The sequence below is a fragment of the Rhinolophus sinicus genome, linkage group LG05 (genome assembly GCF_036562045.2).
Source record: "Rhinolophus sinicus isolate RSC01 linkage group LG05, ASM3656204v1, whole genome shotgun sequence".
Taxonomy (NCBI): domain Eukaryota; kingdom Metazoa; phylum Chordata; class Mammalia; order Chiroptera; family Rhinolophidae; genus Rhinolophus; species Rhinolophus sinicus.
In genome coordinates, this window is record NC_133755.1 from 87,439,997 (window position 1) to 87,463,891 (window position 23,895).

The 23,895-nt window shown below is 52.7% G+C and overlaps 1 protein-coding gene across 1 annotated transcript in view; it reads left to right on the forward strand.

Annotated features, from left to right (window-relative positions):
- The first annotated feature begins 14,611 nt into the window (after positions 1 to 14,611).
- MDGA1 (MAM domain containing glycosylphosphatidylinositol anchor 1) overlaps positions 14,612 to 23,895 on the forward strand; it is a 54,908-nt gene continuing 45,624 nt past the window's right edge. The window contains exon 1 of the mRNA XM_019753939.2: positions 14,612 to 14,744. Within this exon, the coding sequence (XP_019609498.1) occupies positions 14,678 to 14,744 (67 nt within the window). The 5' untranslated portion in view covers positions 14,612 to 14,677. The remainder of the gene's footprint in view (positions 14,745 to 23,895) is intronic.

The window sequence follows — 23,895 nt, forward strand, 5'->3', positions numbered from 1 at the left end:
CTCCAGGTTATTTCACTTTGATTCAGTTCAACAAACATTAATTGAGTATCTGCCACATGGTTGGACCTATTTTAGGCAACAGTGATACAAATGAATAAGACAGAATCTTATTATTAGATAACAGCTAACAGTTATTGGGCATTTGGTTTCTGCTGGCCACTGTGCTAAACATATTTTCCTGCCATATATATATCGGTCTCACAACTACTTTATGTGGTAGGTACTATTGTTAGCCTCATACTGGAAAAGCCTCAGAAAGGAAGCTGAGACTCAGAGAGGTCAAGTAACTTGCCCAAGATCACACAGCTAGTAAATGGTAGAGCTGAAATTAATGAGTAGATGATGGACATGGGGCCATCTGATTTCAGGGACCGCTTTTAATCATATGCCTCCAGGCAACATCTGTTTGGTGGAAGAAAACATGGATAATGTCATTATAATTTCAAGGGGCTGAGGGTATTACTCCAGAAGATTGGAGGAGGAGCAGTAGTGGGGATCCAGGAAGACTGGGAAGAGAGTTGCCTGAGCTGAGTCATGAGGGAGGTGGGAACTGGTGAGACAGAGGGGGATGGGCAGGACCCTCCAGACCGTGAGAACTTCATTTGTTAAGGGCCAGAGGAATGAATGGGCATGACTAGTGTGGCTGTATTGCAGTGTGTGTGTGTGTGGGGGGGGGCCGGGGAGTGGGGGGCAGCGGAAGGGAGGAAGGCAGGGCCCAGATCCCGCAGAGACTGTGTGCTAAGCTAAAGATCCTGAACTTGATCTTGGAGGCTGTGGAGAGCCATGGAGGGATTTTCAATGGATTTGTAATTCATAAATCTCTGACAGAGCAGGAGGACAGGTTGCAGGGAGCTATCGGAGGCCTTTGCATAATCCAAGTGAGAAATGAGAAGGATGTCACTGAAGCTATGGTGATGGAAAGAGGAAGTGGATGGAGGGGAGGGATATGAGAGATATGAAGGAGGTAGAATCTGCGGCTCTGGGATGTGGGTTTTAAGAGGAAAGGAAGAGCTTAGGGTCCCAGGTGTCTGCCTGGGTGATGGGGGAAATGGTGAACCTTTCACTGAGATAAGAAACACAGAGGAGTAATGAGGTTGAAAGTTTTAAGCAGAAAGGTGGGCAGCCTCACAGAGCTCCGGGCGGAAGATGGAGCTGACAACAGCTAACAGTTACTAAGTGTACGCAGCACGTTAGGCGCTGTGCTGAGAGCCAGCCGCGTGGCGACATGGCGAAGATTAAACGATTTAATACGCATACGGGGTTTAAACTAGTGCTTCTCACAAAGTGAGGACTCTGGAAGAATTGGTTATCGTCACAATTATTAGCCTTGTTTTACAAAGAAACTGGGCAGAGACAGGTGACGTAGCTTATCTAAGATCACACAGCCGAGAAGCGACAGTTTGACTCCAGGGCAGTGCCCCTGACCTCACACCTTGCTGTCTGTGGGTCACAGAGTGGGGTGGGGGGGTCGGAGCCATGGGGTGGATGAACTCCCAGTGGGGGACTGTGAAGGGAATAAAAGCGGAGGCTAGGAGCCAAGGCCCAGGGGACACTGACAAAGCTGCCCCCACAGACCCTTGGGTGCCCGCAGGGCCCTTGTGGTGCCCGCACTCTAACACTCATGCTGCTCACCCCTGGAGTGTTTTAAACAATATGTTCCTAGTATATGACTGGAGGAGTAGAGGTGCAGGGTCACCTTGAGAGACCTTGGAGTCCCAGTGAACTCCAGCACAGGAATGGTGCTGAGTGGCCTCTTCTGAGAGGTACATGTAGTACCTCATAAAAGGCTGTGGTGAAAGTTGAGAGAATACCGTACCTGTACTCCATAAGCAGAGATTTTATTGTTATTGGCCATTATCATCATTATTATGGGTGCTCGTGTTGGAATCTCCAGAGTTTAACATGTTTAGGACTTAAATACCTGTGGGATGAATGTCGGAATCAGAGCTCGTTGGTTCTGGTTCTAGCTTCTCTTTGGGTGAGTCACTCAGAGCCTTAGTTTCCTGCTCTGCAGACTGGAGACACCAATCCCCACCTCACAGGGTCCTCAGGATTGAATGAGAGAATAGGGGCCTGTACTTTGAGGACAGCAGATTGTCCTACAAATGCAATGCACGGTCATGCTCTGTCTGCCCTCCCTGGGGGTGGTGGGGAGTGGGAGGCTGCCTTGCACTGGTGGGAAGCTCAGTTCCTTGTCAGACAAATGGGGTGAGGTCGGCAGGGGGCGGGGAGGATGTGGGCGACCACTGACTCAGCAGGCCCGGGAGGGATCGTTGGAGCTAATGGACTATGGCCTCCCCCAAGCCTGTCCCAGTTCACGTCTAATGGTTTGGCATTCAGTGGTGTTGCATCCTGGATGCAGACTTGCCTCTGCACATATGTGTGTATACATCTGTGGGCGAGCACACTTGGGGGAGGCTCAGCCAGCTCCCAGCATAAGGAGGGGCAAGCTATGGAACCTTTGAGAAGCCTGCTCTTACGTGCGGTAGAGGTCACTGGGGTACTTGGAGCATTTGGGCTGGTTTGGGGCTCTCTCCTGATATCTGCAAGCAAAGCATGTGCATGTGTCTGGGAGCTGCTTAACTCACATGAGACACAGGGACAAATGATGGAGCCAGTGGTGATGGCAAGGCTAGCGTGGTGGTTATATACCACTATGTCCTCTGGTTCTTACAATGATGGTGGTGTTGACGGTGGGTAGACGGCCTCTTGGCTGCCCCTTGCATACACTGTAGCCATTTTTCCTCTAGCTTAAGCTCTTCCTTGAGAAGGAATGGTGATGAGAAGGTTGGAAGAGGAGGAAAAAGGAGAGGCGTCCTCATTTCTTAGCACCCAGTGTTCAACCAGCAGCCTCCCCCTGACAATCTAGCTCTTGCAATATCAATTTTTTCCTTCAGAAAGCAGTTCACTTCCACGGCATGATTGGGGAGGTAGGTAATAATAGGTAGGAGCGACTCTCTGCCTTGGCATTTTTCTCTAAGTGGAGTGAACACACTCAGCCTGGCCCTTTCTCTAGACCTTTGCTCAAACTGCTCCCCCCACCCAGAACACCCTCCATTCAGGTTGACATCTCACCTGAAAGACAGAACAACTCAGCTCAAATGCACCTCTTTTATCGCTCCTGCTTAGGTCTTGCATAATAGAATTTAATTCTCTGTTCTTGTTACTCCTAGGTTGCAAAGACAACTGTGTACCTCTGAGGCTAACAAACCGGGGTGGGACAAAGTTACATTGTGAATTGGGTCAATGTCCTTCAATGGTTTACACCATAAGTTCTTGGGGTTCAGTTTTGTGTGGTCCAACACACCGAGGGCCTGGTACAGTGGTATATTAGTAAATGTTTACCAACCAGTTCTCTGGGGAAAGGCCCGGATTTGTACCACTCCCCCATTTCCTGTATGGCTGGCTTAACGCTCCCAACGTGACGTCACTGAAGGTGCAGTCGAGAAGAGATGTGTACAATTACCATGTTTCCCCGAAAATAAGACCTAACCAGAAAATAAGCCCTAGCATGATTTTTCAGGATGACATCCTCTGACATCCACACATAAGCCCTAATGTGTCTTTTGGAGTATAACTTAGTATAAGACCTGGTCTTATTTTCAGGGAAACATGGTAGCTCTGTGAGCTGGTATGAGCTGGTGCCAGCATGCAATTGTTGATTCATGTCTATGCTCCACAAATGTTGACATCAGCTAGTGCCTGGCACATTGTAGGCCCTCAGTACATGTTTGAATGAATGAATGAATCAATGAATGCATCAATGAATCATGCATCAGTAAATGAATGAATGGATGAAATGCTGGATGAGTGGGTAGAATTAAATCAAGTGTCTAGAGCAGCGGTGACTCATGGCTGGCTTTGGCAGGGGGAAGTGGGAGGAGAAAACAGGCTGTGTCTGTGTTGAGCATGTGCATTGCTGGCCAGTGCCAGGCAGATCCAAGGTATCCCAGCCCCCCCACCCAGAGGGCCTTCCTGCTACCCCAGGCTTCCCCCAGTGCTGAGGCCGCACTGGCGTCTCTCATAAATAACCTGTAATGGCGCTGAATTAGTTTTTCTTGTTTAGGCTTTTGTTTCTTCAATCCTGACAAAAGCCCCACTAATGAGTTATTGGAAAAACCAATCCCTGCTCCAGGCCAGAGAGGCTGGGTGAGCACAGAGGGGAGGGTGCAGAGGTCACTTGCCCTGGGAGGGAGAAGGGAGATGGAGATATTCCTTCCAACCCGGGAAGGAACACAGATTTGGGGGACTGGGTCCCTCAGGCCTGCAGTGCCAGACGGGGACATTTGTGGAGGCTGCATGATAAGTGCCGAAGCCCTGAGCGTTTCCGGGACCCACACATGGTCACTGAGAGAGCTGCTGTGGAGACCTCTCAGAGCCTGTCCAGGGCAGCTGCTGACTGAGGCCTGACCCAGAGTTCAGGAGCTAAGGCAACCGAAGTCAATTACCATGGCAACCACAAGGCCCTCAGGCCTCTTTTCCTGGGTCCCAGATCCTTCCATGGTCCTGGAGACTCCCCACCAAACATAACTAAGGCTGATTTCTCAGCACTCTGGCAAGTGGAAGCTTGGGATCAGAATTTATTTGACTTCAAAAAATAAAACAGTATGACATTTATTGCATGTGGATGTTGCTGAGTAAATTCAAACCCACTCCAGTGTGGAGGGACCTGAGGGCCTCTGCAGGAAGGGGACTGAGCTGAGAGGCACACACAGGCCCCAGTCTGCTAGCAGGCCTGGCCAGGCAAAGCCAAACCCCAGGTCAGGCCTCTCGGCTGCTTGAAGGGTCGAGGAGGCCACAGGGGAAACACTGGAGGAAGTTTAGTTTTTAAAAAACGTATTTGAAAAATCACATTTATTTATTTCTGATTGTAAAAATAATACTGCTTGGAGAAAATTGGGGAAAAATAGAAACACATAAAGACAGAAATGCAAATCATCCATAATCCCATCGCCCACGATAATCATTAAAATGGTATTATCTGTCCTTCTCATCTTTATTCTACGTACAGCTTTTTACGTAATTGAGAGCATATTAATATTATTTATATAATTTATATCCTATCTATAGCTCAGGCCCCTGAGCTCTGCATAGTGAACAAATGAAGAACACACACACATAAACACTCCTACACAAAGACACACACTAATTTGTAGAGAGAGTGGAGAATGGAGCAGAGGAAAGAACACTGAGCAGTGAAAAGTCCCTACCCTGCGACTAAAGAGCAACATGGCCCAAAGAAGTTATTTCATCCTCTCTGTGCCTCACCTTCTTAATCTGAAAAATGGGGTTGGCAAAACCTCATTTAATGACCTCCCGACATTTTGGGGAGGGTCAAATGTGAAAGTTCTTCATCGACCGTAGTGGTAGCATTAGGCCACGCAATGGAGTGGAAAGAATTAGAAGCCCTAGCTTTAGCATTTAATTTGCTGTGTGGCTTTGAGCCAGCTCTTTAGTTTCTCTGGTCCTTAGCTACCTCCTTAGTTAAATGAAGGACTAGACTATGTTTCCTAATAATACAACTAATAATGTAGCACAGTTACTATGACTTAGGCACTGCACAGAGCACTTTATACGCATGTCCTCACTTAATTCCCCTAACAGCCCTATGGGGTTGGATCTATTCTTATCAGCATGTTATGGATGAGGAAACTGAGATACAGAGAGGTTAAGTAACTTGCCCACAGTTGCTCAGCTAGTAAGCAATAGAGCTGGGATTAAAATGAAGGACTCCTGAAAACTGCTGTCAATCAAACTCCTATCATGATGGGAATGTTCGATATCTGCATTGTCCAATACAGTAGCCGCTGGCCATGTGTGATTATTGAGCACTCAAAATGTGGCTAGTGTGACTGAGAATCTAAGTTTTAAATGTTACTTTGTTTACTCTTAAAAAGCTATTAGGATGTCAGCTTTTGGCCCCTCTTCCACGTGACGGGCAGCACTAAGTAGCAGTGGAGATTATAGACTCTATAGGCTCTGGAGTCAGACTCTCTAATTTGAACACCAGCTTTGCCACTTGCTAGTTGTGTGACCTTGGGGGAGTGACTGAACCTCTCTGTTCCTCAGTTCCCCTAGCTCTGAAAGGATGATAAAAAGCTACTTCCCTCGTAGGGTGGTCGTGAGGGCAAGTGACCTTTAGGCTGGGCATTTTATGGTTATTTTATGGTACACACATTCTTTCAGATCAACCTTGGGTTAGGGGATGGAAAAGATGAGAGGTAGCGCTAGACCATTCTCACTGGGCTGAGTGGGAGGGTCCCGCCTTCCACACCTGAAGGCCCCCAGGACTGTGGGCGTGGAGGATCCCTGCGGTGAGCCAGCTAATGAGCTGAGTTAATCAAAAGGCAGTGAGCCCCCGCCCCTCACACATCTCTCGGTCTGTGGCAAACGACAAGGCTTAGAGGCAGGCTCCGGGACCCCTGCCTTCCCCCAGCAATCTGCAGTGGTTGGAGGGGTGCGGGTTCCAGGCCACACAAGACCTAGAGAATGAAGGGCCAGAGGGGAACAGGAGGCCAGAGCAGGGCTAAGGAGTGGGTTGAGAAGAGAAGGAGCGGGGAAGTGAGGTACAGAGTAGGATAACACCAGCGAGGGGTCTGGACAGAGCAGAGGAAGCTCAGCAGGGCCACCACATTGCACTCTGAGGGTGGGAGGTGGGCACCATTCCTGGCGTATTCTATGTGGATGGCGCCCCCTGGAGTTTATGCCACACAGCGGGTGGGGTGTGTGTGTGTGTGTGTGTGTGTGTGTGTGTGTAGGATTATTCCACTCCAGATTTCTCCCCCTAACACTTTGCGTGAATCAAAAAGAGGTGATGGCTAAAGGGAAAAGAATTTGCTGAGGAGGTTAAACAGAAACTGAGCAAGGAGAATCACTAGCCCTGTCCTTGGGTCCAGTCTCATCCCTCCCCTGCCATGACCTCAGCTTCACCCCCCTCCTCCCCTTTCCTCCTTTCTCCCCACACCCCAGCCTGTCCTTTCAAGCTAGAGAACATTTGATCCTGCTTCTGAAGAGCTGCCCTAGAGAAAGTGAGGGAGACCAGCTCAGCGAAACTTGATGCCTTCCATGGGTTTGCTGGGGCCCTGGGGGCAGATGCAAGAGGACAGAGCCATCCTCAGCCTGGCATAACCCCCACACCTCCAGTAAATACACCTGACCTGGGCCTCCCCTCCTAGAAGGCATCCCAGAATGAGGCAGCAGTGGGGGGCACTTTCCCTGCCACCTCTTCATACAGGATTTCCCCAGAATATTCTCCTCCTCACTTGCCTACTTCCCTTCCCTGGGAATTTGCTTCCCTTCAGCCTGTACATAGTGCAAACATGTCTTCTTGTCTATTTATTATTTCTATTTGTCCCTAATCCACGTATTGTCTGCATAATTTGGGCTTCCATTATCCTAATAATTCAGGCTTTGCCCAGAGCTGACTTTTGTTTGAGTTAGTCAGGTTAATCCAAGTCAATTCATTATAATGAGCAGATGTTGAATGGCTACCAAGTACCCGACCCTGCGCTGGGTGCTGTAAGACACCTACCCTGCCTGTGAGCTCACAGCACACATGGAAACAAAGCACACGGCCCAGATTCCACTCTAAGCCTGGGGTGGGGGTGACATCCAAGACACTGGAGTAACAGGTGGGGCCTTCAGATCTCTAGCTGCTCTGCAGTCCCCTTAGCCAGATGTGTCTCCCTAGGAAGGCCAGTGGCGTGAGGTGGGAATGGTGCTTCTCGCTGTGGTGTTCAGAGAGAGTGGGTTCTCCTCCCTATGGGTGCTGACCGCTGCATGCCAGCTTCACAGTCTCATCTTCAAATAGGCCTGGTTCCCAGGAGCCCAGAGAGACATTTGCAGTAGGAGAAAATCCCCAAATAAAACACCAGGCTGCTTCCTTGGGCTTGGTTGAAACTTGGAAGGCGGCAGGCAACCAGGCTTAAAGGCTAGGAAACCATCTTGCAATTAGAGCCCAGAAGTCAGAGTAACAGGCCACTTTGTTCCCTATCCCCTTAGTCCTCACCCACGTAGTGAACCCTTCATTACTGTTACAGGGTATCTGCTCCTAGATCTATATCCCCACTCCATTTTTATACCAGGACCTATAACCCTAAAATAGCATTCTCCCCACTCCAGTTGGGGTTTCTCAGGGTAGGGGCTGTGTACCCCCCGCTCAGACTGGGGTTCTTTGAAACTGTGTCTCCCCTCAGACTGGGGCTCCCTGAGGCAGGCTGTGTCTCCCCTCAGACTGGGGACCCTGAGACAGGGCTGTGTCTTCACTTGTCGGACGTCTCCAGCAGGGTACCCAGTATGATGTAGGCAAATGGCTGGCTCAATAAATATTTGTTGAATTAACAAATAGTCAAGAGAATCTGAGTTTTCCAGCCCATTCACCCTTTTCCCAGACCCGTCCCCCCGCCTGTGGGGAAGCAGAGCTGTGTAAAAACTAGTGCTTCTTACACCTGCTCAGAGTGGGATGACCATGTATTTACAATCTGGTGTTAAAACCAAATTACTTTTGATCCACTGAACCATCAGCTCAAAAAAGTTAAACAAAACCTTCCCTGTTCCAACATTAGTGTGGACAAAGGGAGCTTGGGACAGCCCAGGTGACCCTCACTTGGGAAATGGTGACATCCAGATAACAGGCCTCAGACAGAGCTGGCAAGGCTCTGGAGTTTGGGCTAGAAGCAACCTTAGAACCATTTTAGGCACATCTGCTAGTTGTGGAAATGAGAATCTGGAGCCCAGAGAGGAAAGATCACACAGTGAGGCAAGGCACAATTGTGACATACTGGCCAGAAAGCAGGGAGGACCTCCTGTGTGTTTTGTATCCTTCACCCCTATCATTCCAGGACTGGTATTTTCAGTAACTCACTGTGAAGCCAGTCAGTGAAAGTCTCTTGCCCTCAGTTTTCACATCTGTAAAATGGATGGGGCCACCTGTTTTAATTTACCTCACAGGGACATTTTAAGGACCTAGTAGGATAGTGGGTGTGGAGTTCCTTGGAAAGTTCAAAAGTTGAGGGTATGCTTGGTGATATTTCTACAATAATTTACAAGAGAATCCAAAAAGATTGACCTTTCAAAGTGAGCATGGTTCCCAATCCTATAAACTAGCCCCATCAATATCCTTTTATCAATCCACATGATAAGCATTTATTGAGCACCCAATAAATGCCAAGTGCTAGGGATACCATAGCACCCTCTTCAATTAATTCCTCACACAGAGCCAGGGTGAGCTTGCCAAATTATAGTCAGATTCTATCCCTCCATTGTTCAAACCCTGCCATAGCTCCTATTTTACTCCCACTAAAACTCAACATCCCGCAATGACCCCAGGACCCAAATGACCTGCCCCCTTAACCTCTGACCTCAGCTCCCACTACTCTCGCTTCACCTACTTAGCTGCAGCTAAACCCTCCTCATAACTGCAGGGCCTTCGCACTTGCTGCCCTGCTCCCTGCCATGCTCTTCCCCCAGATACTAACACTGTCCGATCCCTCTTCTTTTTAAGGTCAAGATTCAATTGCCAGTGGGATCTTCTCTGGACACCCTCGCTAAACTAATATTTCGTCCTCACTTTTCCTCCTCCTCGCTTTAGTATTTTCCTTACCATCTAAATACTATCTATTTTCCTTATTTACATAGTCTATTGCCTGTCTCTTCACTAGAATGTAACCACCATGAGGACGAGGGTTCTTGTCTGTTTTTTTCACATTGAATCTACAGTGTCTAAGTAGTGCCTGGCACGTAGTAGGAGCCCCTTAAACATTTGTTAAATGAATGAATGGTGGCTATACAGACGGGGTTCCTGCTCCCATGAAGCCTGCATTGCACTAGCAGAGGGCCTGCTGGGGGTATGGGTGAGGAGGGAGTGGAGGGGCTGCAGACCCTGGGCCACAGAGGTGTGTGAGGCCCCTCCTCTCCGAAGGTGCCATCAGGGGATTGCATTATTACTAGTCTTGAGCAGCACGATTTATAACAGGAGTTAACTGCTAACTAATTAGCAGCTGGAACCATTAATTGGCTATTTGTTAGAGCCCGAATTAATAAACCAGTCTTTCATCAGGGTCGTAACTCTCCCTGTTGCTCATCCCCTCCCAGCCAGCCTTCCCCCACCTGTCCAGAAAGTGTCTTGCCCTGAGATTAAATCGATACCTGCCACTGTATGATTTTCAGAGACAATTTCCCTCGCAAGGTGAGGCACCATCCTTGCAAAGACTTCCTCTCTTTTTCCCTCTCCTCTTCCAGGTTCTGACTTGCCAGAGGTGAGTGAGAGAGAGGCAGAGGAGATGGGGGAGCTTTCTAGTAAAATGCTCTCACAACAAAAGCCCACAGTTGCCCTGCTGGGTCAAGGGCTGGGGCTCCTTCTTTCCTGGCCTTTCATACCCCCACTTAATCAGCAGCTAGTTCCTGAGTCCTGGAGCCCAAGGGCTGGGCTTTGTCTGCGGGAAAGGAACTGGATTTTTCTTAGAGCATATTGGATGGAATCCAAGAATTGGCAGTTGGGTACTGACCACCGAGCCTCCGGGCTCCAGGCCTCAGGTCCAGTGGTCTAGCTCTCTGCCATCTCCCCCCCCCCCGACCCCAACAGCCAAAATTGGGGCCCAGAAAATTGTTCTCTGTTTGAAGAGACTAGGAAACACTTCTTGTGAAAATACTAGGCACATAGGCCCTTACATCTCTTCACTATAGAACGGTGGGAAAGAGCAAGACCGCAGAGCCACACTACCTAGGTCAAAGCCCAGTCCAGCTTTCAGCAGCTGCATGAGGCACTAAATCTTTCTGTTATTTTATGAGAGTAACAGCCCTATCTCACATAGCTGTAATGAGGATTAAATATTTAATCTACATGAAGGGCTTAGAACAGTGCCTGACATGTGGTGTCAGCTATTATTACTCGCGTCTCTCAACCACTCTGACTGGGGTCCTATTCACTTTACAGCTGGGGAAACTGAGGCCTAGAGAGGTAAGAACTGGAAGGCAGGACTGATGGCTCCCAAGCCTAGTGCTCTTTTCCTTCTCCCCATTGCCAGACAGGGTTCTGACAGAGGCAGCAGGCGGGGCACGCTTGGGGGTTGAGATGACTGAATTTACAGGCACAGCAAACAGGCTGTCAAGGTATTTGCACTGCATACAATTAGCTGCCGGGTATTCACAAGTGGATTTGCTACAGCAAATGCTCAATCCCAGCTTGGCTCTAATTCGGTCCTCAGCTACCCCCTCCCCCCCCATCCCTCCTCATCAGGAGTTTTCTTTCTCCTCTAGGCCAGTGTAGGTGTTTTGAGATGACAAACGCAGGAGAATGTCAGCTGAATCAGTGGGGTTCTCTGTTCTCCCCCCACTCAGTAATGCACCCCAAAGCTAAAGAAGAGCAATTAACTGCTGTTTGGGGCTAGAGTAGCTAATTGGGAAACAGGAAGGCAGTTTCCCATGACATGGATAAGTGCTCACTCAACTCAGAATGGGCAAAGCCAAGGAGGGTGGCCACGATCACTCCCTGAAAGCTTCCTGGAAGAGGTGAGAATTTCTAGGAATTTTCAAATAGTGGGAAGATGATAATAAAAGAAGCTACTGTAATCACACCCTCAGTTAGTGCCACTTTCTTTCCAGACTGGGTGTGGGAGGTGGGTGGGAAGAAGCCAGATAGCTCTGTATCTCTGTGGGGCAGAAAATGGTTTTTCTCTTTGGGGTAATAGTTGGAGGGTGGGGAGTAGAAAGGATGGCTGCATTGAGGGTATCCAGGGTCTGTGATATCTGGCCTATGATGGGAATAATTTATTAATTCATTTAACAAACCTTCAGTTGACATCTGCTGAGTGCCCAGTGCTAAGTTGGATACGGATCCCCTTATTCAGCCTTGGACCCACAGGAAAAGGAGAGGAAAGGGGGGAGAGGATGAAGGAGGCTCAATTAAGTTCAGGTGGGCTGGATACACGATTTTTCAGATGTTCTCAGACTTCCTGCGATGGACAGAAAGGAAGCTTAGGTTTCAGCTGATGGCACCGCCCCCCTCCCCCATGCTGCCTTGAATTTCTCCCAACACCTCTGACTCCTGCCCCAGCAGTTGGGAGCACGTACCCCTGTGGGTGTCGGCCCCTGGACAGTCAGGAGAGGAGGGACCCAGCAGAAAATGGGCCTGGGGAAAGGGTCGTTATTATTTTTTTAATTTTTAATTTACATACAGAAAAATCATTTTTTTGGTGTATAGTTCTTTGAGTTTTCACAAATGCAGAATCGTGGAACCAGCATCACAGCCTAGATACTGTACAGCTCCCGGGGTCGGGGGGAGGAGGGTTGTAATCTCACCGCTTGCTAGCTGCTGCGGTTGTCTGCGCTCCCACGGGTCGCCCTAACACAATCCCTGCGCACACGCCAAGATAAATAACGGCGACAGGTGGAGCAGGTGAGATTAGCAGCACTCGGATAGGGGGACACGATGAGAGGCGCGGGGGAGGCCGCCGGCCTTGCTTTCCAATCTACACCCCTCCGGCCGGCGTTTGGGAGGAGCACTATCCCCACCCCCGCTCCGGGAGGGCCCGGTTGAGGTAGAGGCGTCTCCGAGTGCCGGACCCCAGCAACTGAAGCGGGCCCGGGGCTCGGCTGACGGAAGGGAGTGCGTCCCTGGGGCGCTTGGGGGCGCCTGAGGCCCTGAGGGGAGGCTGGAGGACGAGAGGGGCGAGCTGGGGAGCATGGGGAATGGCCTGCGGAGCTCCGGTAGAGGGGTCCTTTGGATAAACCTGTTGGCAACCTGTGGGCCGAGGCAAGAGCAGGAGCTCTAAGCGCGCCCTCCGAGCCCGCAGCTCGGCGAGCTACTAAACGGTGGCTCCACGCCCTACGCGGGGAGAGGCCGAGGCGGCCTGGGAAGAGGCGGGGGCTCGGCCGGGGGCGGAGGGACGCGGGAGCGGCGCATACATCCCTGCAGACCGGCAGCAGGTGGCCGGCTCGCGCGCCTGCTGGACCTCAGGAACAGCGGGCGCCCCTGCCCTTGCCTCCGACCCCCGCTTCAGTCCCGCCCCCAAAAGTGCAAAACATTTACAAAGTGTGCAGTGCCCGGCAGGTTTGGGTCCCCAGGGCGAGAGGCCGTGCTTGGTCTGCGAGCGCACTGGGATCAGTGCACCCGGCTCAGGCGGGCAGCCCGTCTGGGTGTGCAAGGGCGGGCAGAGAACGAGTGTGCGAGCGCGCGGCTGCTGAGCCGGCGCCGAAACCCACGTCCCTCGGCCACTGTCCTCGGGATAGATGGATCCATTTCTGCTTTCTGACATTTTCCTGCCGGGGAGTGGGGGGGGAGAGAGAGGGAGAGAAAGAGGAGGGAGGGAGGGAGGGAGGGAGGGAGGGAGGGAGAGAGAGAGAGAGAGAGAGAGAGAGAGCAGTCTGTTTCCCCTAGCCCTGTTTTGTTTTCTCTAATTGGTCCTGGGGGAGGCGAAGAAATTGGACAGAGGCTGGGCCGGGCGAGCTGGGCTGCCTTTAATTGGCTCCTTTTTTTTAACTGGAGGGGAATCAAACAGGAGAGCGAGCGACAAAGGGTGGGAGAGCGAGAGACCGAACGCGGAGACGCGAGGAGGGAGGAGAGAGGGAGGGAGGCGGGGGGAGCGTGGAATGAAAAGCGCGGAGGGTGGGGGGAAAGCAGCACAGCGAAGCCCAAGTTGGGGAGCGATTGGAGCGCTTCCGCGACCCGGAGCCCAGCGGCCGCCGCGCCCGGGATCCCGGCCCGGCCCCGCCCGCTGGGGGCCCCCGCCGGCCGAGGCCGCCGGGCGGGGGCGGGGAAGATCAACTTGGGGCGCGACGCAGCCCGGCGCTCGGGAGAGCACCGCGCCCGGGAGTGCCATCTCGGCGGCCAGACGGCGCGAGCCGAGCGCGGCTAGCGGAAGCCGCCAGCGGCGTCCGCGCTGCAGCCCCGGCCTCGGCGAGAGCGCGAATATTTTTCAAACGTTTCAAACTTTCCTCCTTTCCCCGCTTTTCGGGGTCTCTTTTGGCTGGAATTGCTCTCCTGATTCCCGCGGGGCGCCCGGGCGCAATTCCTCCCCGGGGTTTCTCGGTGGCTGGGCTAACTTCGCGGGCCCGGGGCCCCGTGGCTCTCACCCCTCGGCCGAGCCCAGCCCGCGCTGCTCTCCCGCTCAGGAGGGCTCCTTCTTCTCCGAGAGGGCGCCCAGCCCGTCTCCCTTGCACTCGCCGCAGGACTGGAGGCAGCGGATTAACCAGAGAGGAGCTGGGGCCTCCCGGCACCCGCTCCAGCTCCCGCTCCGCGGAGGGGCGTCCTCTGGGCGGGGAAACAAGTTTATCAGTCGTCGGTGGCCTGTTGGATTGAAGCACCACCGCCGACGCAGAGGGGTCCCTGGCGCCCAGTATTCCGAGCGGAGAGCCCTGGGGACTCAGGGCGGCTCCGCAGCCGGGTTGCTCGGGCCGGGGCGCTGGCTGCTGCGTCCGGCGCGCGGAGGCACCCAGGGCCGGGCCAGCGCCCCCTGCGTCCCCACACGGGCAGCGGCGCCGGAGGAGAAACCCGGGTCGCCGCCGCCGCCGCCGCCGCCGCCGCCTCCTCAGTCTGCGGGTCTCCGTCGCCGCTGCCGCCCCCTCCGTCGCCTCTCGGGGAAGGGGGAAACGCAGGGGGCATTGCGGGGCCCCGGCGGATGCGCCCCCCGCCTCCTTTTGGGCTGCGCCGCCTCGCGGGGATGAAGCACCGGCCGTGAAGATGGAGGTGACCTGCCTTCTACTTCTGGCGCTCATCCCTTTCCACTGCCGAGGACAAGGAGTCTACGGTAAGAGCCCGCGTCCGGCTCCACGCCGGTTTAGAACCGCGCGGAAACTTTGCAAGAGGCGCAAAGTGCGCGCTGCCGAGGTTTGGTGAGGACCGGGACTCGCACTCTGGAGCGGATGCCTGGTTCTCCGCCCTTTTCCAGGGCGCAAGGAGATCGAGCTAGCTGCTTCGGAGCACGCAGATGGGGTGTAGGGTCTGGCGTGAAGCCGGTGATGCCAGGGGGGAGGTACCCACTTTCTCAAACCCTGTCAGGGGCGACAGTGGCTACGAATCCTGAAACCTAGTCGGCTCCGGAGACTGACAGACTCCATCCCAGGGGCTGGGGCAGCGACTTGCACCGAAACCTGGTTCTACTCCGGCTCGGCCTCCGGAGTGGAAGCTGAGCGATCCGCAACCCGGAATTGCGCGCAGCTTGAGAACGAGCTGGCTGCCGGCACCGCCGCCGAGCCGGGGCTCACCTTCCCGGTTCCCTCTGCGGCTTCGCTTCTTTTACTCGCTTCTTGACAGCCGGAGCGGATGCCAGCATCCCCTGGATCCGGCGCCTAAAACCCCGCCAGCATCCCTTTTCGGACCTCTCCTGAGCCAGTTCTTCCTGTCCCCGGTTCCCAGCTCCAAAACCCCAGCCTCACCTTCCTTCTCCCTGTGTGCACACGCAGACACATTCAGCCACCGTCCTCAGGAAACACAGCACGCACCCCCGGCTACGTGTCCAAACTCTGCCTCCTGCCCCGCAGCTTTGCTCCCGCGTCCCCACACCTCACTTTCAGGCACCAAAGGGACTCTGGTCACCCCTTCTCCCTTCTTTCCCGTGGGTTTTCTCTGGGAAAGGTCAGGAGAGCAGGCATCATCCCTCTCAAATACCCTCCCTCCGAGTTCTAGCAGCCGGCAATGCCCTGACCCCACAGCACAAAAAGTCAGTCTCCGGGCCAGCCGCCCTGACTTTGCCTTCCCTTGACTACAGGGCCGTTTGTGTAGGCCACTTTTTAATGATGTGGAGCTGAAGTGGGGAAGATGCTCTTTCTTTCGCAGGGGTCAAGGGTCTCATTATTCACCTTTTATCAGGGAAGAGTTTGACCTGTTCTGTTGGTGGGGGTCAGAGGCATTGTCCCCCACCCCCACCCCACCCCTGGCTGCCAGCCTCAGGTGCAGATGCTAAATGCTTCCTTCTGGGGGTGCCTCACAAGAGGGAGGGGTGTCCTGAGGCGTTTCTGGGAGGTGACAAGCTCCTGGCCCTATACAGCTACCTGTCAGGCTTAATTCCCTGGGGAGGCTAGCTCAGGCATCTGGCCAAACTCTGCTTCTTAATTAGTTTGTGTGTCTCTTATTGCCTGGCCCTTTACATAGGCCAGAAAAGGAAAGAAGGAGGAAGAATGGAGCAAGGACTGAGAGAGGCTGGGTTGTGGGGAAGAGGCCACTGAACGGGTCCCAGAGGCCTCAGCCTGTCCAGGGCAGGAGAAGACACTGGGGTTGTGTGTGTGTGTGTGTGTGTGTGGGGGGGTCCTCTTTCTTCTTTGTCCCCAAGGTTTCCCTACAGCCTCAATGTCTCCTTAAGCGGTGGCCTAAAGAGGGACATCGCTGAGACCTTTACCTCTTTCTCACCACACTTCAGGGGCTCTGGAGAGTGATGGAGAGACTGTCCGTTTGCTGCTGCTCTCCCACCCTGTCCTCCCTCGGAGTGCCCTTGGGTAGATCTGGCAAGCCCATTTCCTGGCCATCCTTCTTCTCCATCCCCTCCACCCTTTCCAAACTTCTCCAGGGCTGCACAGAACCTATTTTGAGGAAGCTCCTTTGAGCCTAGCCTGGAAATCCCAGCGATGAGGTCAGGGAGTGGAGGAGAGATGCAGTGGTCTCTGCAGACCCAGATTTCAGAGTACTTTGAGGCCAGAATTTAGTCATTGGCTTATCTGTCCCCTTTTCTTGGTATTGTCTCCCCTCCTTTATATGCTTGGGTCCAAGCTGCTCTCACTCAGAGCAAGTCAAGGTGGGTTGTGTGCACTGGCCAACCCAACTCTTGGGTGACCTTTCCACGTGCCCTTGGAAAATGTGTTTCCAGGGAAGACTGGAGCCTCAGGGGAATTGCTGAGTTGAAAGTCTTCATCGAGGTGGATAGAGAAAGAGGAAGATCTAATACGAGGAGGAGGAGGGTAAGAGGCTGCCAATTTCCTTGTGATGCTGGAAGCTTTGGCCAGATACAGCAGAAGGGAGAACGCTTGTAGGGCTGGGTCTGGGGTAAGAAGTAGTATAGAGAGCTGATTTTCTACCCCTCACTTTTCCTCTATGCCCCAAGCAGATGAAGCCGCTTGAGAAAGAGTCCTGTGTAGGGGTGAGGAATGGTCACTCATGTCCATCATTGTATGCCAGCACCCAGCATGGCGCCTGGCATGCAACAGGAGCTCAGCAAATATATGTTGCACAAAGGAAGGGCCGTCATTGGGGAAGTTTGAGGAAATCCCCAAAGAAATCCCCAAAGAATTCTTGAAATTCTTTCTTTCCAAGAAGTCTGTCTAGGATGGTTTGCAGAAGGGTCGTTGGGCATTCTCTGGGGGCTCTGCTTAGGAAGAGTCACGAAGTCTTAGACTGGTGGCTGTAGGGAACCTCAGAGAGGAGAAAAGAGAAGAGGCTGGAAGCCTAGTGCTGTTTTGGCGTGAGGAGAGAGGCAGGTTAGACTCCAGACACAAGAAAAAAGTGTGCCCTGGAGAGGGAACCTTAGCCCCTTCCCCTCTGCCCCCAGGCCTGTGTGGCTGAGGGAAGGGCAGATTAGCATGGAAGCTGATTTGAAGAGAGGGAAGAAGAGCAGTATGTAGAGAGCAAACCCAGCAGAATCTGGCCTGAGCCTCTGCTGAATCTCTGCTGAGGCTGGTGGGAGGCAGGTGCCCGGTTTCCTGCTGAGGTTCCTCTTGCCGGCTCTGAGCTGCCCTGTCTGCAATCGGACTGGGGAAGCACGCCTTGTCTGGCCAGGTGGCTTCACTCTTCTCTGAGGCACAGATGTCACAGCAGCCGAGTACTAGACCAGATGGTCTATTTGGAGCTGGTTCCTCCCCGCCTCCGAATCTCCTGGTCCAGTTTGTTGTACTCCTGGGGGATCCTGTCATCTGCTTTCTGGCAGGCCAGGGGGTTGGCTGGACCCAGAGGCCTCGCTCTGGGGCAAAGGCAGTAGCCAGGTGAATGAGGGGGAGTATCCTGTGTGAGGATAGCATCAGAGAACACCCCAGCCTTCCTCCTGGTTTCCTCCACTCCTCCCATGGCCATGGATTTCCAGGTAGGGGCAGGTCGAAGGGATCCTTCTCCCTTACAAAAACACAACAAACCCCTGGATTATTTAATATGCAGGAGTGGGAATTGACATTATCCTTAAGACAGGTTGTTTGCAACTTACTGGTGGAAGTCAAAATATTTCACCAAAGGTGTCATCAGAAACTACTATCCTATGCTAATTTTTATGGGAACATGAAGACAGATGTTGGAAAATTTGACAAGAGCAACATAGCTTACAGAATTATCACCAAGTCAGGTTTTTTTTTTCCCTCCTCTGAGGGGAGCGGAGAAGGAATTTCAGGAAGTGTGTCTCCCAGCGCCGTCTTCTGGGTGTTGATCTAGGTGTGGGCACTGTTGGGATTTTCCCTAGAGTTGTCACCCCGTGTCTCAAAACTGCCTGTCCACATCTGATTCTCCCTCTGGAGAAGACATCGCATCAGAAAACTGGTCCCCTAAGGGCTAACAGAAGGCTTAGGGTTTTCAAAATGTCCTCAAGAAGGTCCATGCTGCTGTCCCGCATTTCTTCTCAGTGATAGGAACTGCATGAGGGAGAGAGAGGGCCTTGTGTCCCCAAATCTAAGCTGTTTGGTTTTCTTTGCCACGCCTTTCCTCTCTGATGTTGGCCCCTGAGCCTGCCTGAGGGCTCCCAGGTCTGGTGTCAGACCAGAGAGCCCCCGCTTAGGGTCAAGATCTGCATGATGTCCCGTCCTACACTACAGGCTGGGAATCTGTTTCCTGGCTGGGTGAGGTTCTGGGGATGGTGGTGGGGGTGGTGAGAGAAGATTTTATTAGTGAGGAAAGCACCCATGAGGGGGCGGGCTGGGGACATGCTAAAGGCCCACTTGTAATTGGCCAGGCTTGGCTGGGAACTGCTGGGGCCGGGTGGCAAAGCCTCATTTAAAGCCTGGTATTAGCTCTGCTTTGCTGGAACATGGAGGGGCGGGTGGGGGGCTCCATAGGGAGAATGGAGGGAGCTAATCACAGCAGCCAAGGCTGGCAAATGAATGATGCAGGAAATCAATACCTGGGGGCGGGAGTGGAAATCCGGGCAGTGGTAGCAGCCGTGGCTTCTCTGGCTGCCCAGGAGGCCCAGGCGGGCCTGGGAGGAGTGAGACAGAGGCAGGAGTGTGGTGTACCCTCCTCTCCCCTTCATATCCTGCCCTTGTGACACCCCAATTCTGTCTTCTTCCCTCCACCCCCTTCTGTCTTGCATTTCCTTGTGGCTGGGCTCAGAGAGGTTGGGCCAAGAGATGCCTCACCCAGCAAAGATGAGACCTGGGACATGGGACCTTGGGCTTCTCGGTACTACAAGAGCCCTGCCAGGTCTCTACCCGCCTCTGGACACCTGAGTCTAGGCCCCAGGTGCAGGGGTGTGTGCCTAAGGATGCTGCCCTGTGCAGCTGGCACTGTCACTCCAGATGTAGCCAGCAGGGGGCGGGCTTGGCCACCTCATTGCTTATTGCTTTTCCTGGACTCTTGGCTTCAAGACTCTGGTGGGATGAGACTTTAATTCCTCAGCCTGGGGCCCACGGGGACTCCTTAGGCGTTCTGAAGCTTCAGGTCTCCCTTCAGCTCTCATGTTTCCCCTCCCAGTGTCTTAGGGCATTCACCTGTAGCCAAAGCCACATTTCCTAAGCCCCCCCTAGGCCAAGGTGGGTTCCTGCCCAGGTGGGGCTGTGTGCAGAGCAGGGGCTCATGCCCAGGCAGAGCTGCCTCTTTGTGAACCTGGGGTGTGGCCCCTCTCTTGCATCTTCCTCCCCGTGGTCAGAAGACCCTGCTTTGCAGGCCTGCGTCTGCTAATGGCTTGTACTAGGTATTAAGGTCCCCCTATTGCATTTAAATGCTGATATGGCAGGCAAGAGCAATGCTTAACTCAAAGGAATGGATCCTTCTTTTAAAAACAATGAAATATCCCTTTCCCTGGGTCTTTGAGAAACAGAGAATACACGGAAATATAAGGAAGAAAGTAAAACTTGTTTGACATGCTGGCATACCTTTGGTTCTTTGAGGCATCTTTTTGTGCAAAGAGGAAGGAACCTTTCAGGGAAAATCATTGGTTATAACAACAATCCCGGATAGGTGCGTAAGTGCCATATGCCTTAACCAAGCATTAAATGCCTTTCTCTCCTTTAATTTCCATAACATGCTGAGAGGTCAGCATAGCAGGTCCTATTGTCCTCATGTAACAGATGAGGAAACTAAGGTTTCAAGCGTTTAAGTGACTTGCTTAAGGTCACACAGCTGATAAGAAGTGGCTCTGAGATTTAATCCCTGTGAGTCTTCTGATTTGGGGGCAGGAAAACAGTATGGTGTGCCCCTGACCATTCATTAAATATCTACTGAATACTTCTCTTAAGTAAGGCCCTGTTCTGAGAAGTGAGGGCCACTGAGGGGAATAAGATGAGGTTCTGCCCTCAGAAAGAGGGGGAGGGGAGTCACAGACCAGATGGTGGTTCCAGGAAGATCTTGATAAGTGCCATGTGGTAAGGGCAGCTAAAGGGCTGTGGGAATTCCAAGGGGAAGGAAATTACTTCCAAGGCCTTGTGGAGGAAGGGGCATTTGAACTGGCCTTCGACAAAGAGAAGTGAGGACTGAGCAGGGCATCCCAGGTGGAGGCAAAGGCACGCAGGAGAAAGAGCCTGGGTGTGTGTGGGGAATAATGAGTCACTCAGCTGGGCTGGAGCATAGGTTGAAAAGTAATAGGGGCAGTTGGATTTGGAACAGTATAGGAATAATAATAAAAATCACTATGTTTACTCCCCGGGCTGAGATCACGAATGTGCATAGTCTTCTTTCATCCTCACCACGAGCCCTTGAGAGAGTCATTCACAGCCCATTTTACTGATGAGTAAACTGAGGGTTCAGAAAGATGAAATTACTTGTCCAAGTGGCAGAGCTGCACTTAAACTCAGATCTGCTGATTGCAAAGCCTGTGCTTGGCAGGAGTAGGCTGGAATCCTGGGTTTGGAGGGCCTGTTAGGAGGACCTTGAGCAGGGAAATGTGTTGTATTTCAGGCCTGGTAGCCGCGCAGCTGTGAGGAGGTGAGGGTCGGGAGGAGGAAGACCCGTCAGGAGGTCCTGCAGTTGTCCAGGGAAGTCAGAGTGAGAACTTGTTCCGGGAGAGACTGGGTACAAGAACTGCAGTCATTCAACAAACATATGAGTGAAAGCTCTGTGTGGAGCGCTTGAGATATTTGGAGATAAACAAGCTCTTGCTCTCTTAGAGTTTACATTCAAATTGAGGGGAGACAGTCAATAAACAAGTCGATGGATACGTATATAATACACCTTGTGGTGATGAGGTCTGTGATAAAGGGTGAAGCACCCAAAGGGACAAGGAATGGTGGACTGCGGTTCAAGTTCATGTACAGTGGTGGGGGGACTCCTTGAGTAGGTGCCACCAGAACAGAGACCCGAAGATGCCAAGGGAGGAGGGAGAAAGCCCGGTGGGTCTCTCCAGGAAATGTATTCTAGGCAGGAGAGTAGCCAGTGGAAAGGCCGTGGGGTAGAAGCCTGCCTGGCCTGTTTAACCACAAAGAGGAGTGAGGATGGACGGAGCAGAATGAGCCATGGGAGGGGAACAGCGGGGGTTGGGAGGGAGGGGGGGCATGGGTTGGAGGGTTAGTGGAGCCAGACTGTTTGCAGCCTTGAAGGCTAAGCAAAGGACTTTGGCTTTTATCCTGAGTGAGGTGAGGAGCCCTGGGAGGGTTTTGATCAGAGAAGGGACATGAACTGACACCTTTTCAAAAGAATCCCTCTGGTTGCCATGTAGAGAATAGACTAGAGGGGGTTGGGTAGGGGGGAAGAGAACCAGTTAGAGATTCCTGCAAAAGGCAAGAAATGAGACTGCGTAATCATTAGGTCCTAAAAGTACTTCAGGGAGAGCTCAGGCAAGGGATAGGAACTGAAAATGACTTTGAGGTTTGGCACTGGGAGACTTGGCACACCATGGCGTCAGGGTAGAGCGAAGGGGACTGATGTCAGACAGGTCTGGGGCACTGGAGTGAAGGAGTTCAGAGCCTGGACTTCTGGTCAGAAACCCGGGTCTGAATCCCAGCTCTGCTCGCACCAGCCTGACTTCCATCTGCTTTTTAAGGCGTGGCTTTCCCGCGGGTCAGATGGAAAGCATCGTACCCACTGCCTGCGTTTGTGATGAGCATGCCATGTACCATGCCTGGAAAGCCCTGAGCTCTGTGCCTGGAGCTTAGCAAGCCTTCAATAAAGTTTTATTTTCATGACAATGCCAGTGCAGTTTTGAACGTCCTGGGGTTCTGGTGTGGCATGTCTGGGAGAGATGTTGACGGGGCCGGTGGACGAGAGTGTCGGTACTCAGGAGAGATGTGCTCAGAAGAGGTGGACACGTGCGTTTGGATTTATGTGACTAGAACGATGTGGGTTGAAACCGTGCAGTGGAATATAATTCTCAGGGAAGAGAGAATAGAGTGAGAGAAGAGACTGGGCTCAGACCAGTGCCCTGAGGGTGGGGGGAGAAAGAGGAGACAGAACAGGTGGCATCAGGTAGGTAGGAGGAGACCAGACAGGGGACAGGGACTGGAAAGACAGAGGAAAAGACAGAGTCCACTAAAGAAGGGGCATCTGAGGTGGGGGAGGAGCCAGAGGCAGGGCCGCCTGGGGACTGGGAGGCAGGCAGCTGCAGCACCGAGTGGCTCCTCAAGATCCTGCAGGTTCTCATCAAGTGGGTCTGGGGCGAGGTTGAGATTCACATTTATAACAAACTCTGGGGCGATGCCAGGGCCACAGGCCCATGGACCAGTCTTCGAATGGCAAGGCCATACGGGAAGGAGGACGGGATGAAAATGGGCAGACTCGGGTTGGAGGGCCAGGTGGGCAGCTTGCTGCCTCAAAGGGACCCTGGCCCAACAGGCTCACCTCTCTGAGCCTCAGTTACCCCATCTGGAAGCCTGGTTCAGGCACACCCACCTCTTGGGGTTTCAGAGAAGCCGAGAATAAGAGCACTTTGTAGACTCTCAGGCGAACTGTGGGGATTCTGTCTCATGAGAGCAGAGTGGGTGGCAGGCAGATGGTAGGGATCCCGGGTGTGGGTGGCATGTGGAAGCCAGAGGTGCAGGCTGCGCTTTTGAGAAATGTGGCAGGCCAAGGAGGGCCAGAATGGCAGTTCCTACGAGACAGCCTGGGCCGTCTGCCGGTGGGAAGCTGGAGCTGCAGGGGTGGGTGACCTGTGGGGAGGTGGTGACTTGGGCAGGCGTGAGGGTGCTGCTTGGCTGGCTTTGGAGATTCCACCTCAGGTTCTTTTTGGTTCTTTTCCAGTCCCAGAAACGCAGCCGAGGTAGACTTTGATTATCTGGAGGGCTGGAAGCTGTGTAGAGAAGTGGTTCTCAACCCCTGCAGCCTGTCAGAACCACCTGGAGAGCTTTTTCAACAGCAGATGCCTGGCTCCACCCCAACCCCCTGAATCAGACACTCTGCAGGTAGCATCAAGGCAGCTGTGGTTGCAGAGCTCTCCAGTTGATTCGCGGGCACAGCTGGTGTAGACAGTTCATCAGAATGAGCCAGGCCCAAACAGATGTCTTCCGTCTTCCCCTGGGCTTTCGGAGGGCACTTCTGGATTTTCCAGGTCATTGCCCAAGCTGTGTTTCAACCAAGCTCATTCGGACCCTGGGGACTTGAAAAATATTATTTAAAATTTTTTTAAAATTAGGAGCAGGGAAACTTTCTATTTCAACAGTGCTAACTGGAAGGTGCAGGTCAGGAGCTTGGGAGACTGGCCCTCCTCCCTGCTTCTAACCAGGGGGTTTCCAGAACCGAACCTAGACAGACTGAAAGAAGCTGCCCCAGATCAACTGTTTTTATTGATCTGAAATAGGTAAATTCTATTACCTATTTTTGAAATGTGGCCCTTTTGTTTATTTTCTTCC